Raw genomic sequence first — 20,592 nt, 5'->3', positions numbered from 1 at the left:
TAACCCGCAGCGCCACCAAGTCCCTGCCAACTTATATACATAAATTTAATTTGAGCTTTTGTGGACTAGTCTGATGAATTGGACTTGTCTGCAAAAGGACACATTAAAATACATAAAAGTTAGTATTTAAGGTGCCACCATATCATTTGCCTTTAATTATGTATGAAGGATGGGATCTATATATTTCGTTTGTCTCTTTGAGTGAAAAATAAAGAGACCTAGGCCACTTAAAGTGATGTAGTATCCTATCTGTTCTTCCTCTCTGGTTTTTATCAGTCCAGGAAATGTGGGAAGTAGCCACCCCCCAATTTCCTGGATCATCCAATTAACAGAGCAATTAACAGACCACCCAATATAGTCTGTCATTGGCTATCTCCTATCTTTCCTGATCTGTGTGTTTGTCAGAGAAAAGAAAAAGGTCTCACACTGCTCTCAGCAATATTTCTTCTGAGTTGAAAACAGAACAAAACATCTCTCTGGGTAACTGATAACACTTGCAGCTCCTTATGTGTAGAGAAGTAACAATTCGGAGGGGAGTGGTCGTAAAGATGTGGATAAAAATTAATATTGTTGCATCTTGTTACATAAATAAGTAAGGAGTAATTATAATGTTGTTTATTTTTTAACATGGCAGCTCCAAGTTCTAAGTTGCACTAGCTAACAAAACTGCCCAGTCCAGTGTTTTTATAGAATTTATTTATTTATTTATTTATTTATTTATTTATTTATTTATTTATTTATTTATTTATTTATTTATTTATTTCATTTATATCCCGCCTATCTAGTCAATTGTGACCACTCTAGGCACTCAAGCCTGTTAAAGTATTTGTTTTTTCATCTTTAAATCATTACATCATTTTTCATCTTTAAATAATTATAAAATTAATGTTGGCTTCCCATAAAAAAGAATAAACCAGCACACATTTTGACATTGTGGTAGTATCGCAATTTTCTTTGATATCGCTATAGCTGCCGTTCATTGTATCATTTTCTTTCAATTGAAATATTGAATCAAATAGGCTCTACCCAATGAAATTTTATATCCTACTATAAATTACTTTGATGTTATGCTGATGTGTGCACCGCCTCTGTAAAACAATTTGGTATTAAATCAAGCTGACAGAGTTGTTCCAATTTATCATTTTTGCCAGCAATAAAAGAAACAAATAAACTTAATTGTATAAAGGGGAAAAAGACAACAGACTTTAAGATGCAGTTTTGAAGTCCTATGTAAGTTTATGAGCCCTTTAAATGTTTAACTGAAAACTTCATTTTATATGCATCTATCTGTTGATTTCTGATTCTTAGAAATATATATATGGTAATACAATCAGTGTAATTCTCTTTGTTATAACTAACTAATTTTCATTATCCTTTAATGTCAATAGTCTAGTCTTAACTATTCTCTTTAATCTTATCTCTAATAAACCAAAGAAAAGAAGATTCATATTCATTAAATTATGTCAAATATTGCTATTCCCCATTCTGTTCTGTCATAATGTTGTAAAAAAAGCATCTACAATTCTCTATCAAAGACTGTATGAGGCTGAAAGACAAAATCTGCATTCTGTAGCAAACAGAAACTTGTTCCATTATTGCAAAATGCATTGCTGGTAGCAACTCTTAGAAGGAACGTTTCAACATTTATGTTGAGTCCATGTCTCTTTTCCTGTAATTTAAATCCATTCTCTGGAGCTGCAGAATACAACCTAACAGTCTTTCAAATATTTGAAGATAGCTATTGTATCGCCTCTCAGTCTTCTCTTCAGCACAGTCAACATGTCCAACTCTCTCAACCATTCCTCATAGGGCTTGGGTTCCAACCCTTTTATTGTCCTGATACCCCTCCTCTATAAATGTTACACCTCAATATCCTTCTTAAGCTGTGATCTCCATAACTGGACATAGTAGTCCAGGTGAGGTCTAACTAATGCAGAATAGTGTGGTACTATTAAGTCCCTTGATTTGGACACTATACTTCTGTTGAGTATCATGTTAGATTGTTAGCCTCCTAGAGTGGTCCTGACCCGACCAGATAGGCGGGATATAAATAAAATAAATAAATAAATAAATAAATAAATAAATAAATAAATAAATAAATAAATAAATAAATAAATAAATAAATAAATAAATAAATAAATAGGTGTTTGGTTGTTGTTGGGGTTTTTTTTTGCCATGTTATGTTGTTGACTCATGTTTCAAAGTGAAAGTTATGTGGCTCAAGACTCATGGAGTTTGCCATAGATCTAGAATGTTCCAGGTATTCAAATTGGAATCTGAGGAATGGGAAGGGATATGGGGAGTCCACATTTGTTTTCATGATTCAGTAACAGAGTTGTAGTAACTCTGTGGTGGATGGATACTAGTAAAGAGCCATTGTGTTCCGGGCAGATTGGAATTCCTACATTCCTATCCTTCTCAGTGTAACATTTGACTGGAAAGCATATCCTCATATTTCTTCTCTCCAGTCTGGAGAGTTATCTCAACTCCGCAGTTACTTCTAGATTATGGTTTTGGTTTGCTGTTGTACCACTGTCTCCTCTCAGTTCTCACAATTGTTACTGCATCCAGAGACACAGTAGAGTTTATTGGATACGAATGATCTAGGCCTACCCCGCTGCAGTGAAGTAATAACATCTCCTGCTGGGTGAAACCTGATAGCTAGAGAGGAGGGGAGAATCCCTGCTTCAGGTTGTTGGTTTCTTTTTTAGGATTTCCCCTCAGAAATCACTATTCTGAAATCTACATTGCCTGGTCCAAATCTGACTGAATAAATATTTCATGTTGGAACTTGGGAAAGGACATCTGATTAAAATATGCATATTTGAAATATGCTTGTTAAACATATGTGTTCTAAGAATGTCTGCAAACCCAGTTCTCTCAATGAAGAAATAAAACTTGGCGAGTGGTATTAGGATAGTCATTCTCCCTCTGCCAAGAAATGAACTGAACCTTTCTTTCTGTGGCTGTGCCTTTTTTTCCCATATCCCCTACCCATTCTTAATGGGGCTACTTAGAGCTTCATGCACAAACAAATAAAAAAAAGTAATGTGGAAGACAAAGATAGAGGAAGAAACTCGATAATTGTATAAAACTGGAAAAAGAGTAGAGAAACTGCTACTAAGTTCATGAAATACAGTAATTGGAAAGGCATGGAATCTGATAATGCATAGTAGCCAGAAAATACATGTGAACATTAATATGATTTTTTTTTCTCTGTGATTTTTGAAATTCTTATTTTTGAGAGGACAGAACAGAAAAAAGGCCCAGGATTTATTCCTCACAGAGTATGATGAGTCATTAATATGAAGTAGTCATAAGAAAGGCAAGTGCGGCTCAACAGTGTGTTAGTTCAGACAATGAACAGAACAGGATAGAACACAGGCATTAATGAGCTGCCATGATATCCAGGTGTGTAAAATGCTGAGTCACAGTGACTCTGGAGAGGTGGTGCCTGGACAATGCAACACCTGCTCTGATTGGGCAAGGGCAGGTGCTTAAATGTATATATATGAAATGTACAGAGAAGATGTACCACTCTTCACTTTGCTGATTCCATGCTGTCGTGCTGCCGCTTTGTATATTTGTATATGCCATAAATACATAAATACCAAAAAAAAAAAAAAAAACACCATAGGTTCGCCATCACTGGACTAGAATGTCCTATGTATTTCGAATACTTTGTACATTTTAGTTATTTAGACAGAAGACAAATGCATTCAGGAAAACATGCAAAATGAATAAATAGTTTTGGAACAGGAAAAAAAAACACAATGTTTTCCCTCTGAAAGCTTTTTGCTCAAAAATACTCTTCAATGATTTCAGCAACTATAGTCTGCATTTAGAGTGGACGGCATATAAATTAAATAAATAAAAAAAAATTTAAAAAATTAGGTAGACAATATGTGTCCCATATGCCAAATGCAGCCTCAGATGGTGAGAAGGAGGTGTGGAACTGGACATAGTATTCTGGGTGAACACCACACCCTTAAATATTTCTCTTACCTTGAAAGCCTTATTAGAGTGGTTTGCCATTCCCCTAGTTGGAGTGCACCCTGACATATACACAAAACCAGAGGATAATTCCTTCTCCAAGAAGCAGAAAAAAACACTGATAAAGGGGAAAAAAGTGGGGGGGGGGGACTCCTCATGTACTGTTGGGGAGAATGTCTGTAATTGTATCAAAAATGTTCATCTATATTACTTTATTATAAACAGCTATGCAAATAAGTAAGACCAAATATATTTTGTCATGTGAAGGTTATTATCAGAATATAATTATATTATAATATAAATATTATCAGAATTTCAGCTAATGGGAACAAATGTAAGCCCCTATTTATTCTGGAGCTCTCTTTGTGACACTGTACAACAGGCACTTATGCATTGAAGGACTGGTTTCCTTTCCTCTGCTTGCAGGTGGAACTTCTCCAGAGGCCATATTTCTGCACCAAAGGCAATAGATGGTGGAGAGGTGGTAGCTTCCCATTTGGTTGATGGTGTGGCTGTTCATGACAATTTCTCAAATGGGAACAGCATCTGACTTTGACATGTTTTACAACCTAAGTAACTGCCTTATGGGGGGTTCCCAATAGAGTTTCTGTGGGACCAAAGACATACGTTGGATCAGTTTCAAGGGATGAATAGAGGATGGAAGACATAACAATCCTGGTGTAGAGTTAAAAGTGCTGGCCCAGCTCCAATGCCAGTCATATCTGTTTTACACTCAGATCACAGGAGTTGTCACAAAAGTGGTCTGTCTTGCGTTGAGCTTGGGATTCTCACCATAACATGAACACATGGACTGGTCAATGTTCAGGTTGCCCAGTGATTACACCTTTTTTTTAATGTCACACTGATATTGTGTTAGCTAGAGCCGATAAACATTTTTCTAGTTTTAGATTTCCAACTGTGTGATCTCAACTTCTTCCTTCCATGCCCATGTTTGTTCCAGCAGTATTAGATAGAGAAATATGTTGTTGTTTTGTCGTTACGTCATGTCCGACTCTTCGTGACCCCACGGACCAGAGCACGCCAGGCACTCCTGTCTTCCACTGCCTCCCGGAGTTTGGTTAAATTCACATTGGTAGCTTCGATGACACTGTCCAGCCATCTCTTCCTATGTTGTCCCCTTCTCCTCTTGCCTTCACACTTTCCCAACATCAGGGTCTTTTTCAGAGAGTCTTCTCTTCTCATGTGATGGCCAAAGTATTAGAGCCTCGGCTTCAGGATCTGTCCTTCCACTGAGCACTCAGGGTTGATTTCCTTCAAAATAGATAGATTTGTTCTCTTTGCAGTCCAGGGAACTCTCAAGAGTCTCCTCCAACACCACAATTCAAAAGCATCAATTCTTTGGCGATCAGCCTTCTTTATGGTCCAGCTCTCATTTTCATACATCACTACTGGAAAAATCATAGCTTTGACTATGAGGACCTTTGTCGGCAAGGTGATGTCTCTGCTTTTTAAGATGCTGTCTAGGTTTGTCATCGCTTTCCTCCCAAGAAGCAGGCGTCTTTTAATTTCGTGGCTGCTGTCACTATCTGCAGTGATCATGGAGCCCAAGAAAGTAATATCTGTCACTGCCTCCATATCTTCCCCTTTTATTTGCCAGGAGGTGATGGGACCAGTGGCCATGATCTTAGTTTTTTTTATGTTGAGCTTCAGACCATTTTTGGTGCTCTCCTCTTTCACCCTCATTAAGAGGTTCTTTAATTCCTCCTCACTTTCTGCCATCAAAGTGGTATCATCTGCATATCTGAGGTTGTTAATATTTCTTCCAGCAATCTTAATTCCGGTTTGGGATTAGTCCAGTCCAGCCTTTCGTATGAGAAATATACATCAGTACAAATTACTTGGACGAAACTAACACATTTTTTTTGTACCTATACTGTGGTATAGACAGCTCAAGAAATCTACATAGAGACCTGATCATCTTTTTAAAATAGATTACTGACTTTCTAATAGACATATCTCCAAGAATTTAGGATAGTCTAAATTTAAAATCTCTCCCCTAAGCAGGATAGCCTCAGTAAATATTAATGTTATGCAGATATCCTTTTCCCTCTAAAAATGTATCTTTGAAAGCAGAGAAAATGGAGAGGGTAGAAGGATATATTCTACATTTAGAGCAAGTTATGGCATATAGAATCAGTTAATTTATATGCATGGTAAGTTTTTACATTCATGTATTTATAGCTGTATGCATCATACTGTTAAATTTTTATCATGGGCCTTTTAGTAGAACATTGTAGTGTTTATCAAATAAAAATGAAGAAAAATAACAGTAAAACCTACAGGAAGATACCCATTATAAATAAGATACAACCGGCCATTATAAGAGTCAACACCTTTGTATTCATGCTTGTTCCACAAGTTTTAATGAGAAAAATTAAGGATGTGTATGTGTAATAGAGGTGACAGAATGAAGCCAGTATACTAGAATTGTACTATACAGATTTAAATCAGTGTTTGTGCATCCATGCCCCCACAAGACTCTCTCTCTAACAGTGAGCAGATGAGAGATCAGTGGGGATTTGGTGAGTCAAGTCTTCCATAGTTTTCATTGATTCTAATTGGCCTACACTAGTTGTGGCGCTGCGGGTTAAACCACTGAAGCCTCTTTGCTGAAAGGTCAGAAGACCTGCAGTCGTAAGATCAAATCCACATGACGGAGTGAGCCCCCTTCGCTTGTCCCAGCTCCCGCCAACCTAGCGGTTCAAAAGCATGCAAAATGCAAAAATACAAGTAGATAAATAGGTACTACCTCGGTGGGAAGGTAAACAGCATTCTGTGTCTAGTCACGCTGGCCACATGACCACGGAGGATTGTCTGTGGACAAATGCTAGCTCTATGGGTTGGAAATGGAGATGAGCACCGCCTCCTAGAGTCGGACACAACTGGACAAATTGTCAAGGGGAACCTTTACCTTTACCTTATGGCACAACTAGAGGAGGCCCATTTAAACCACTGGAATTTACAAAAGAATTGACTCACCAAATGCCCACTGATTCAGTATGCCAAGCAACAGGACTTCAGCCAGTAATTTTACAGTGGGTGAAACTAATTCTATTAACAGAGCTCTTCAAGTCTTACGGATGCAGCTGCTTCTTAATCTCCTAGTTTCTAAAGAGTTATTTCATCTTCTAGGAGTTGGCATTTTCTTAGTCAACACCAAGAGCAAAATAACTCCACTGATCTTTGCGTAGTGCACAAAACAAGCCTTAGGAAAGAAGCAGGGTAGTTGTATGTAGCTTCGTCACCCATGTGCACCTTTATATTGCAGGCTTAATGATACAGGAGAAAGAAGGATTAGAAAGAACATCGCTTTGCTGTGCTGCAGGATTAGCACACAATTTTCTATGCAGTATTGAGTAGCACCTTTTTGCACAGTCTTCGGATGTCTTGTACCAGTTGCAGTTTAGTCAAGCTTTGCTTCAGTAGTTTTGTGAGCTCATGTTCGGTTAAAGCAGCTGCTTGACATTTTGCTGGTGTCAACATTTTCCTGGAAAACAAACAAGACAATAACTAAACTGAAAGTTAAAACCTATTTTTATGTCATTGTTGACGGGTCAAGAAAGATCTGTGTGCTGATTAAATAAAAATAAAACATGTAGCAATTTAATCTGCCAAGCTTTATTTCAAGGGAAGCAAAGATCTTCAGCCGTTAGAGATATTTATATGCCTAAGAGAATGATGCATTCACTTCTGTTTGTTCTAAAACTAGTACGTTTACTGCTAAATACTGTTCATTTTCTATTACACCTGAAATATATTTACTATAATCAAGCAGAATTAAATACTGTACATGCACTTTCAGTTCCAGTGATTTCAAGTGCAATGTGGTGAAATAATGAGGTCTGCAGAAAATGCAGAAAAGGTGATATGAATTTGCCCCAAAATGAGCAAAATTGGATTTTATTTCTCTACCAGTGAACAGCCTGTGCTAATGTCAGGTGCATCCCATGTCTGGCATCATGTTGTTTATTTCACTGATCCCTCCTTGAGTCCTTGAAGAAACTTAGTGTAAGTACTTATGCAACTTCAGTATACCAGCTTATGAACTATTACTTTCCAAATGCTGGCAAAAATGACACATAACTTGAGATTTCTACTGTAGGTTATCTGCAAACTAGAGCAAAACCTTTTGAAACACATAATGTTTTAATGCATGTGTTCCATGAGATTGGATGATAATGGCAACAGCTGACAAATGTGTTGGCTCTGGCCACAGCAGAGAGTCGCACTAACTATTGAAGATGCTGGGACTATTTCTGCCACAACCACACTCTCAGCCACCATCATACAGCTGCCTGCTGGACAAGTTACCTTGCAAGACCAATTGCTGGATGGTAGTGACAGCTGACGTGGTGGTGCTGCGGGCTAAGCCACAGAAGCCTGTGCTGCAGGGTCAGAAGACCAAGCAGTCGTAAGATCGAATCCACGTGACGGAGTGAGCTCCCATTGCTTGTCCCAGCTCCCACCAACCTAGTGGTTTGAAAGCATGCAATTGCAAGTAGATAAATAGGGACCACTTCGGTGGGAAGGTAACAGCGTTCCGTGTCTAAGTCGCGTTGGCCATGTGACCACGGAAGATTGTCTTCGGACAAAACGCTGGCTCTACGGCTTGGAAATGGGGATGAGCACCGCCCCCTAGAGTCGAACACGACTGGACAAAAATTGTCAAGGGGAACCTTTACCTTTACCTTTTAGTGACAGCTGAAGAGCACATTGGTGGCAGCTGTGGTGGTAGAGGATGTCCCCCCCAGCCATTAAAAATGATGATGACACTGCTGCTGCTGCCATCATTGCCATCCCCATTGTGTTTTTGGCCACCACTGCCCATTTACTTCCTGGGCAAGCCTGGTTGACCACAGAGGAAGCCCTACTGTGATTGTAAATGGTGCACATTGGTCGTCATTTAAAATCCCAAGAAGATTTGTGCCGTGTGCAGCAACAATATTTATTTATTTATTTATTTAAACTATTTTTTAAACTCAACTTTTCTCCTTAAAAGGACCCAAGGTAGCTTACATCATTAAAATACAATATGAAGGCTGACAACAGTGAGTGTAAAAATACTAAAAAGGATCAAATAAATGCCATATTAAAAACATAGGCAACACAAGAACACATTCAAAGCATTGAGGTACAACAATTCATTTTAAAACAAAAAACCGACTTGGGCAGCCAGTAACTGAGAGAAAGCTTGCCTGAAGAAAAAAGGTCTTTGCCTGCTTGTGGAAGGACAGCAAAGATGGGGACAGTGTAGCTTCCGGTGGGAACGGGTTCCAGAGTCAGGGAGCAGCAACAGAGAAGGCCCTCTCCCAGGTATCCACTAAAGGCTCCTGTGAAGGTGGTGGGACTTTGAGAAGGGCTGCCGTTGATCTTAACAACGAAGCAGGCTCATAAATGGAGATGTGATCCTTGAGAAAGCTTGGGCCCAAGCCAACAAAAGTCAGTTTGCAGTTCCCCAGTTTTTCCCCAGATGTGTAGTTGCTGAAGTACTTCATTAAATCTGCAAAAATGTAAGCATGCTCAGTATTCAAAACAGATGGGAAATAAAAAGAATAATTGTATACAACAAATGTTTTTAGTGGGCCATATATTTTGGTAATAACGTCCTTTTAAAAATAATATGATTAGGAATCTCCTTAGCGCGCGAAAATCATCTAACAAAATTTGTTTAATAAACATGATATGCGCCATCGTTTATATGTCTGCTTCCCTTCTGAAGGTTCGGTAGCCACAGCATGCCGTGATGCCGGCGTCCCTATGAATGGAACTCGAAATGGAGATGGAAGAGAACCTGGAGACACCGTCATTTTTCAGTGTGACCCTGGCTATGAATTACAAGGAGATGAAAGAATAACCTGCATTCAGGTAGAAAATCGGTACTTCTGGCAGCCCAACCCACCAGTCTGTATAGGTATGCAGAAATCAAGCCAAGACACCACTGCTTTTCTGACTTTGAAAACATTATAATTACAGAGTCACAGGTCCAAATGCCAATAGTATAGTTACTAAAGCTGAATTAGATCCTAGTGTTAGAATAACCAGAACCCCATCTGGGTCTTATGCACCCAATTCTGTTCAAGGCATGAGGGGAGCACCAAGCTATGCTCCCTCCTTTGTCTTTGTTGTTATTATTATGTGCTGTCAAGGCACGTCTTACCTATGTATGAGTGATCTCCAAAAGCTCCTGTCTTCTACTGCTCTCCTCAGCTCTTGAAATCTCAAGCCTGTGGTTCCTTTACGGAGTCAGTCCACGTCATATTTGGTCTTCCTCTTTCCTGCAGCTTTCCACCTTTCCTAGCATTATTGTCTTTCCCAGAGCATCCTCCCTTGCTCATACACGAAACAATGTGTCTGAAGAGGAGAGGTTCTCATTCATACAAATGTTCTTCCTGTGTCAAAAAGAACCCTGATTTTTTTGTTTCTGTGGGATCTCCACATAAACATCAGTCTTTCCTCTTCAAAATCCCTTTGGCACTCCTTTCCACACCTGTTGAAGAGAACTGGGCAAGTAGTGCCAGAAAGGGACTTTACTAAACCTCATTGTGGATGGCACTGGATCTTTTGAAAAGGTCAGAATTGTGGTCCAAAAAAAATAAAAAGTACCTCTCCTTGACAGCCTTGCACCAGAAGATTCAGTAGGTCACTAGAAAAATGTAGTTTTTAATCTTTAAGGCAATCAGATCTCAGTTACTGTGACTACTTTTTTTAATAAAAAAATGTAGCCACTCCTCAAGCAAACATTTACCTAAATAAGAAGTACATTTTGTTTATGGAGATAGAAAGAAGGGACTGTTACTCTGGATGCATGTTAGACCAAATAGATGCGACTGCACTCACTAATTGGCAGTGCTTCTAGAGTGGAAAGCTGTGATATTATATTTCTTTAATAATAAGTGAATATAGTGGTGTGACCATTTCTTTCAGCTTTTGACATTTGCTTCTTCAGACTTGTGAGGGAGTTGATTTATTGGATCATTGATTTTAGCAGAGCAAATAACCAAATGTTTTCAGAGCCTCTACATTTTCTTTCAAACTGGGGTTGTCAATCTTTGGTCGGCATCCAAAGTACATGTTTCTGTGGCTAAACAGCCTCTTATGTATTCCCAAATACTGTATAAATCGAAAAAGTTGGAAGTGACTTGGAAGATAGTCTCATGTGTTCCAAAGTCACATAAAATATTCCATCTGGAAAGGAATGTCTTCAAAAAGTTTGTGTGTGGTAAAGTATTTTGGCTTCATGTTAAAGTCTCCTGAGAGGTCAGAGCAAATGTCCACTTATATTTTCACATGCAAAAATATGATTTTAAGGATGTTTTTTCTTATTGCAAGACTTACCCTCCCTTCTAAAATATTTTCCTGAAGTCTGTTTCCATGTAGATCTTTAGCATTAAATTTTTCTATGCTAATTAAATAACACGGAGAATGATTTGCTAAAAGATTTTCTTTTAAACAGATCTCTGTTGAAATAATTTTAATGAAAAGTTGATCGATTTTTCATATTAGAATTTTTGTGAATCATATGTGTTGTGGCAATGCTTTTTGTTAATGTGTAGCATCATTAGCTCTTATAGTTGTGAAATCAATAAAACCTTGGTCAGCTTTGGTTTCCCTGACGATCAGAATTGCTTTGACTTTTTTTTCCAAACAGTAACACCAACAACATAGAACAAATATTTTAACAGAAATAGGATTTTTTTCAGGTTGTTCAGTGTATATAAATAAGTTAGTCATTAAATCAAAGAAACCTAGGTAGTCATATCTTATTATGTCTATGAAAATTAAAATGTATGAGTGTTCATTCAATTGGTCTATCTTGAGTTCACAATTCAAAGTATTTTATTTGTCTTAATCTATGTGAGATCAGCATCTGTCAATAAAATCTGACATATCTATAGCTACCATTGGCGGCAACTGATGAGCATTAGAATATACTATATTTCTGAAAACCTAAAGGAACTAGAGTACACACATGTCAGAGTATTATAATCCTGTTTCAACCTGATTGGTAAGGGCCAAACTTTGTGTGGTTTGACACCATTGAGACTTTCCCATTAAATATAAATAGTAATTCCAGTTATCCATGTCAGGAAAGTTGTGGGAGGTACTTACCTCCTCCACCTTCATGAGACACCACCCCACACAAACTTTTCCTGCTTCTTGTGCCTTTTCTTACATTCAGCATTTAATAGTGAGATATCGGGCCCAATAAAATCTATGGACTTGCCATGTCTTGTCATTGGAAGGAAGGAAGGAAGGAAGGAAGGAAGGAAGGAAGGAAGGAAGGAAGGAAGGAAGGAAGGAAGGAAGGAAGGAAGGAAGGAAGGAAGGAAGGAAGGAAAAGAAAATACACAGACCACCTCTGAGCAGCAGGAGGTGGGCAGAGAATTGCTTTCTTAAAAGCTGTTTGTGAAAATCCCTAGGTGTTGATTGGTATACAGTGGTGCCTCGCACAGCGAGGTTAATCCGTTCCGGATTAACCCTCGCTGTGTGAAACATCGCACTACGGAAAGTAAAAAGCCATTGGAACGCATTAAACAGGGTTTAATGCGTTCCAGTTTGGCCAAATACTCACCGTTGTGCGATGTTCCGGTATAGCCGGCAGCCATTTTCGCGCCCTCCCCTCGCTGAACGAGGGCGCGAAAATGCTGCGATCAGCTGTCCGGCGGGTCCAAAATGGCCGCCGGAACAGCCGAAATGGCGGGGCGCAGCGTTTTTGCGCCCTTGGTAAGCAAGGGGAGCGCGCGAAAACGCTGCCGGAAGCCCCAAAATGGTTGCGCGCAGCCATTTCGGGGCTTCCGCAGCGTTTTCGCGCGCTCCCCTTGCTTATCAAGGGCGCGAAAACGCTGCACCCCGGCCCCGTTCGGCTGTTCCGGTGGCCATTTTGAAGCCGCGGAACAGCTGATCGGCGGGTCACAAAGCGAAGGTCGGTAAGCGAACCGCTTACCGACCTTCACTCTGTGAATTTTCCCCTATGTAGGTGCCGTTTTGCGATCGCATTTGCGATCGCAAAAACGGCATCGTTGTGCGGATTCGTCGCTCTACGGAGCGACCGTTGTGCGAGGCACCACTGTATTAAGAAAATTCTGACAATTCTTTAGTCCAACAGTAGGGACAATAAAGGAAAGTTTGGAAATTCATTAGAATGTAGGTACATATAAAAACATAGTTGAAGGCTGCATGGCAAGCTTGCCTCTTTTATAGCAGAACAACACAAACACATATAGAATATGTGGAACAGCAGCATTAGTAGTAAGATCTCCTGGACTTTCATTCTGTGCATGTTTACCAGGGAGTAAATCCACAGTATATTTATATGTATGTGAGAGGAATTTTGGAAGTTGTGAAAGATGATTGATGACTTGCTGTTTCCATGTCTGTCTTACGCCTGGTCATGCACGTAGCACACATACCCACCGTCTTATCCATTAGTCCCAATTAATTAACCAATCAACTTCCATGATTCTTCCTGTGCAAGTGTAAATACACAGTTGGATTTTGGGCTAGTGAGACTCTCTTTTTAATGGCCGTATATGGAATTGTGTTGACTGGGGCACAAACCAGTAAATCTGATGAAGTAGTTTTTTCTGTTTGTTTCTAAGTATTACCTGACTTGCTCTAGCCTGTTGATGCAAACTAAGAATCCACAGCTGGTATAGCTGATCGCTGTGCTATTCCTTGTTTAGCCAACACTTGACACAATATACTGTACACAATCTAAATCCTGCCTGACAAACCCCACATGATCTGTTCAAGACTGCAACCATGAATCCACCTTCTCATATTGTGCAAGAGAGATTCTGTTCAGGAAAATAAGGGGCAGGAGAGGAATGAAAATATTATGCGAGCACACCAAGGTTATTTGATCAGGACCTTTTGTCTTTTAGATTAGGTCTACAGCTAAATTATATATTCTTTAGTTTGCTAAAAATATCAGGAAAAAGGAATAACTTCTATGTTGTTCTTAGTGCAAAATATATGATTCTGTTAACATCAATCTTAAGATTGGCTGCTATGCAGTTAAAAGTTTACAAATTTACTTGCAGTTTGCTTGTCATGTTCATGACATTTGTTCTATGAATTATTTGTTGTGTTTGTTTTATATAAACTTGATGGGGTCATAAATCAACAGTCTTTGTTCTTTTGTGTGTGCACACAAAAACACACTCAGTTTCTGTCGGGTTTTAGAGGAATGTGACTGGGTAGACTAGCTCAACTTTCACAAGAATTACCTAAACAAACTAGTATACAACACAAGAGGAAACTATCAGGCAAAATAGTCAAAACTACTTTTCCTATGTTCATGATTACATCTTAACATTCATCCACTAATTTTAATCATATTTGGGAAAAGCTATAAATAACATCTGCAGTCCAGTAATTCTGATGCAATATTCACCTCAGGAGGGTTCCCTGAACAAAGAGAGGATGGATTTGGTGACATAATAGTAAAAGAGACCCACATTTTAACACCGAAGCAAGGAGTTTGGGAAGTGCTTCTATTTCTATATAAAGAATAATACTCCACGAATCATCTAAGATTATCCTCTAAAACAATGCACATGGACCGTGTTTTAGTGTGGACATTACAAGTGGGTGTAAAGAGGGTGAAAGAGGAGAATGCAAGATATGGTCTGAAGCTCAACATCAAAAAAACTAAGATCATGGCCACTGGTCCCATCACCTCCTGGCAAATCGAAGGGGAAGATATGGAGGCAGTGACACATTTTACTTTCTTGGGCTCCATGATCACTGCAGCCTTGAAATTAAAAGACGCCTGCTTCTTGGGAGAAAAGCGATGACAAAACTCGACAGCATCTTAAAAAACAGAGACCTCACCTTGCCAACAAAAGTTCGCATAGTCAAAGCTATGGTTTTTCCTGTAGTGAGGTACGGAAGTGAGAGCTGAACCATAAAGAAAACTGACTGCCAAAGAATTGATGCTTTTGAATTGTGGTGCTGGAGGAGGCTCTTGAGAGTCCCCTGGACTGCAAGGAGAACAAACCTATCAATTCTAAAGGAAATCAACCCTGAGTGCTCACTGGAGAAAGATCCTCCAATACTTTGGCCATCTCATGAGAAGAGAAAACTCCCTGGAAAAGACCCTGATGTTGGGAAAGTGTGAAGGCAAGAGGAGACGGGGACGACAGAGGATGAGATAGCTCGACAGTGTCATCGAAGCTACCAACATGAATTTGACCCAACTCCGGGAGGCAGTGGAAGACAGGAGGGCCTGGCGTGCTCTAGTCCATGGAGTCATGAAGACTAAATGACTAAACAACAACAACGTCAGTTTTAATTTGGCACCACATAACAACAACAGCAAGAACAACATTTCTGTGAGAGAAGAAAATTGCCAGAATCAGGATTGATCAAAGATTTCTGTGCTTAATTTGGGTGGTATATCCTTCTGTGCAGCTGGCTAAGAAAAGATTTTCAGTTTCTAGGGAGACATCAGGGAATAGAAAGAGACATAAGATGGAAAGAAAGGGAAAGAAAGGTTCGTTGTGTAAGCAGTTTTCTGTTAATGCAATGCTGAATTTCACCCTAAGCATTCTTATTGTTAATTATATAAACAAATAAATATTTATGTTAGTCAGATTGAACATGCTCCAGGAGATCCAGTTTATGTCAGAAACGTTAATACGACTGTACAACTAAAAGTAATGTTTAGTGTCTTGTTGATGAAGGCATAGTCTCAGCTTGCTAGCTGTTTTGACCTGGATCTCAGGACACTGTCACAATATAAACAGACAATGTGCATTGCCATTTCTATAACACAACACAATTTGCCTTGATTTGCCCTACTGCACCATCTTGCTTATACAATTGCCCATTATTAAATGCCAACCTTCATTTCACATATCTTAGGCAATGGAACTCTTAGAATAATAGTCCAATAGAAAAACTATATCTGATTTGTGTTTAATTAAACAAAATTACATATATTGTGGTGGTGAATTGCCACTCATTAACATGATGCTGGATATGTTACTGTGCATGGGCTTGCACAGGAACACAACCATCAATTTGACAAGAAGTGGCAATTTGTTACTGAGGCTTAATCAACCTTGCTTACTTAAGTGTAAATTTGTAGTAACTCAAGCTGATAAACTATAGAATTGGAAAGGAACCCAAGGATGCAGCTCACAAGAAAGAATGTTTTTTAACAAGTTTCTCCCTCCTTTTCTCAACCAACAGTGCATTCTTGTGTAGAACAACACATATATAGCATTAGATATTATCCGTTCCTAGAAAATAAATTAGAATAATAGCAGGTTCATGAACACAGCTTGGAGATAATATCCCCCTCCCTTGCTTATAGCCTATTTATTTATTTATTTGTTGAAATAAATAAAAATAATAATGAAATAGTGTGGGGATTCCCTTGTTAACATACATGTTTAATTCATTTACAGCACCTTGTGGAGGCAATTTGACAGGCTCATCTGGTTTTATTCTTTCACCAAACTTCCCTCATCCTTATCCCCATAGCAGAGACTGTGACTGGACCATTACTGTTAATAATGATTATGTAATATCCTTAGCATTTATCAGGTAAGTGATTGCTTGGCTCATCATTTATCTAATCAATATATCATTGGCTTCTTAGAAGACTCACCACCAGGGAGAGTGGGTTGCTTTTTCGGCTCATCTGGCTTTTAGAGTCTCCAGTCTGTTCAGGATATCAGAGTAGTTCAGTAGAACCTTATTTAAATGTATTAGTTAATCATGAGATTCAAATATTTTTTGTGCTAACCTTGGATTATTAAAGTCTGCATCCATTTATGAGAGACATATCAGTATGCCAAAATAATAGGTTGGATAGCAACAACACTCTGCTTCTTAGTTTGTTTGTTTGTTTAATTTCTATTCCGTTTTTCTTCAGGGCAGCCTAGCAAATTCATGAAATAAAAATCTAGGCTTAATAGCTTTAAGCTTTTTTAAAAAATCCTGTCATTTTTAAAAATCCTATCATTTAGATTTATTAAAATACCAAATATTTATGAGCAGTCAGAAAGCAAGAATGTATATCTCAGAACACAGACTGATTAATCTAGAGAACAGTATCTTATTTTGAAACTACAGATTAAACAAACATCACATCTGTTTGTTTGTTTGTTTGTTTGCTTAATCAGATTTGTTGGCTGCCCTTTAGGATAAGAATCCAGAAAAAGAATAAAGCATAGCACACTGAAGCACAGAATGGTAATTAAAGTAGCTATTCTGAGCTATTGCAATGTTGAAGATGACTGTGATATGGATGGGCAGTGTGAAGTTGTCCAGATTTTACTGGGTTGTAGCTTGCAGTATCCGCAGACAAATGACCAGTGGTGGGAGAGTTTAAGATATGTTGTCCAAAAACATGACCCACATGAACCCAGACAAATAAAAAATATCAGTGTTGATGTGAAGCAAGCTTTTCTGAGAAAATATCACAAATACAGGGAGGTGGAACTGAGAAAGCACTTACTTTGTTTGCTAGCCAGTGAATTTTGGTGAAACACATTTGCCTGTGGCCGAAAGAGAAATTGGCGCCAGTTAGATGTGCCTATGCAGAAAGATCCATACTCAGATCATACGGGGTAGCAATGGTAAATTGCTTTCCATTCCCAGTGGGTGATTTTTAAGCAAATTGTTAATAAATAAAATGGAATGATTTTTCACCTTTATGAATTAGTGAAATGACATAGGTACAACTATTAGCAGCACAGAACAGGATGACACACAGGTGTTATACATAAGGAACCTTTTAGGGGGAAAAGACATAGAAACCTATAGCCTAGGACTTCTGTAGTTTGAAACAGAGCCAAGAACAAAATGCAGACTCCATTGATTGTGTGAGGTACTTGAACTAGCCCTGTACCCCTGATATCCACACACTATGGTTGCCTATTCAATTCTTCAAAAAACATCCAGTTTATGCATATAGTATATTTTGCTTCTGTACCCACTATTCAGAAAGCCAGGAAATGGCCCAATGTTATTGCACAATACCGTGCCCACATTGCCAGTAGGAAAAAGGATGTCAAGCTTTGCATAGCATTCACAAGAGCTTTGTTGCGCAGTGGTTAAACTGCTGTACTTCAGCCCAAACTGCTCATGACCCAGGGTTCAATCCCAAGTAGCTGGCTCAAGGTTGACTCAACCCTCTATCCTTCCGAGGTCGGTAAAATGAGCACCCAGCTCACTTGGGGGCGGGATGTGCAGCCTGCATAATTAACTTGTAAACCACCCAGAGAGTGCTTGAAGCACTATGGGGCAGTATATAAGCAGCATGCTTTGCTTTTTTGCTATGCATAGCATTCACAAAAAGTGACACCACACAAAGGAAAATCCCAGAAGCTGATTCCTTTTTTCATTAGTTCTCCACTTCTCACTCAACTACAAAGCAATTGTCAGGGCTGTTTTTCAACAGGTGTGAATAGTAGTGAGCACAAGAGGATATCCTGTAGACCATCTTGACTGCTGCCATTGTTGTTGTAAATATTCAGGCTGTCTTTTGTTATGTACAGCTTGATATCCTTTTTCCTGCTGGCAACACAGCCACACTTGTGGATTTTGGTTAAAGCAGTGGTTCTTAACCTTTTTGAAAGAAACACCCCCTTGAGCCATTGAGGAAGTTATCATCGCCCCCCTCCCCGCGGTGATATCTTATTTATTTATTTATTTATTTATTTATTTATTTATTTATTTATTTATTTATTTATTTATTTATTTATTTATTTATTTATTTATTTATTTATTGGCTGGCTGGGATGGGAATTGGAGGCACTGTTTTACAGTGGTTCCGTTCCTACCTGGCTGATCGAGTCCAGAAGGTGGTGCTGGGGGACAGTAGCTCTGACCCATGGCGGTTGCGTCATGGGGTTCCTCAGGGCTCTATACTGTCCCCCATGCTGTTCAATATCTACATGAAACTGCTGGGGGAGGTCGTTAGGAGGTTTGGGCTGAGGAGTCAGCAATATGCTGACGACACCCAGCTCTACCTCTCATTTTCTACCAATCCAGGTGTGGCAGTCACCGTTCTGAACTCATGCCTGGACTCGATAATGGTCTGGATGAGGGTCAATAAACTGAGGCTCAATCCAGACAAGTCTGAAGTGCTGCTGGTAGGTGCCCCGCCAGATAGGTTAAAGGGCCATCTCCCTACCTTAGATGGGATCACACTCCCCCTAAAGGATAGGGTCCGCAGTTTGGGGGTGCTCCTTGACCCCAGTCTGACCTTGGAAGCCCAGGTGGACTCGGTGTCCAGGGGTGCCTTCTTACAGCTGCGGAGAATATATCAACTTCGCCCTTACCTGGATGAGCGGAGCCTGGCAGCAGTCACTCATGCACTGGTAACAACCAGACTGGATTACTGCAATGCGCTATACGTGGGGCAGCCTTTGAAGACGGTCCGACGACTGCAACTGGCACAGAACCGGGCTGCGCGGCTGGTAAGTGGTGCCGCCGCACGGACTCATATCACACCGGTTCTGAAAAATTTACACTGGCTGCAGGTTGCTGCTCGGGCCCAATTCAAAGTGCTTACTTTGACATATAAAGCCCTAAACGGCTTAGGACCTGGTTACCTAAAGGACCGCCTTCTTCCATATGTGCCTGCCCGTCCTCTAAGATCAGGCCAGGAGGCCCTTCTGAAGGTGCCATCCCTGAAAGAGGTGAAGGGGATGGCATGTCGGAATAGGGCCTTCTCGGTTGTTGCCCCCCAACTTTGGAACACCCTCCCTAGAGAGATCCGCCTGGCTCCGACACTCTTGGCCTTTCGGCGCCAGGCAAAGACCTTTCTGTTCACCCAGCATTTTAATTAATTAATTTTAATGTTTTAATTGTTTTAAGAAATATTTTAATATATGGTATTTTATACTGTTTCTTAAAATGTTTTTAATGTTTTTAAGTTTTAATGTTGTACGCTGCCCAGAAGCCACTGGCAATGGTGTGGCTAAAAAATATTGTAAATAAATAAATAAATAAATAAATAAATAAATAAATAAATAAATAAATAAATAAATAAATAAATAAATAAATAAAATTTATTTATTTATTTATTTATTTATTTATTTATTTATTTATTTATTTATTTATTTATTTATGACACTTAAATCCAATGACCCCTGAAAACAAAATTCAATTCCAAGAAAATGAAATGCCCTCAAAAAGTAACATTTAATGATTTAGTTGCAAGTGAATTTTAAGCCTCAAAAAGAAATATAAAAAGGGCATAAAAACAAACCACAATGCAGGAACTAAAGATTTCAAGACGAAAACTCTGAAACTAAATTAAGATTGGAGGAAAATATATATTCATGCACATTGTGAAAAGGCTGCAGCCATCTTCACAGGTTTGGCTTGCTCCAGCGCCCCCCTACCGCCCCCTTCTGCTCCAGCGCCCGCACGCCGCCCCTTTTTGTTCTACCGCCCCCCTGAAAAATGAAATTGCCCCCTGGGTGGCATTATCGCCCACGTTAAGAACCACTGGGTTAAAGTATCCTGAGGATGGTTGAATTTCCAGTGTTTCATGATTAAGCACTTTTAAGAATTTCTAACAGGGTAACATTTGCAATCTGTACAGGGAAATCT

At 39.3% G+C, this 20,592-nt stretch overlaps 1 protein-coding gene across 6 annotated transcripts in view; it reads left to right on the top strand.

The window, feature by feature from the left end:
• Nucleotides 1–20,592, top strand: part of CSMD3 (CUB and Sushi multiple domains 3) — a 700,243-nt gene that overhangs the window by 492,378 nt on the left and 187,273 nt on the right. For all 6 annotated transcript variants that reach the window (XR_013544184.1, XM_072999268.2, XM_072999267.2 and 3 more), the window contains 2 exons: nucleotides 9,734–9,925; nucleotides 16,431–16,569. Coding sequence is in view for 5 of the 6 variants with exons in the window: in XM_072999268.2 (XP_072855369.2) it covers nucleotides 9,734–9,925; nucleotides 16,431–16,569 (331 nt within the window). In the remaining variant the exon portion in view is untranslated. The remainder of the gene's footprint in view (nucleotides 1–9,733; nucleotides 9,926–16,430; nucleotides 16,570–20,592) is intronic.

The sequence above is a fragment of the Pogona vitticeps genome, chromosome 4 (genome assembly GCF_051106095.1).
Source record: "Pogona vitticeps strain Pit_001003342236 chromosome 4, PviZW2.1, whole genome shotgun sequence".
NCBI lineage: Eukaryota > Metazoa > Chordata > Lepidosauria > Squamata > Agamidae > Pogona > Pogona vitticeps.
This window is presented reverse-complemented; position numbering and strand designations above follow the sequence as displayed.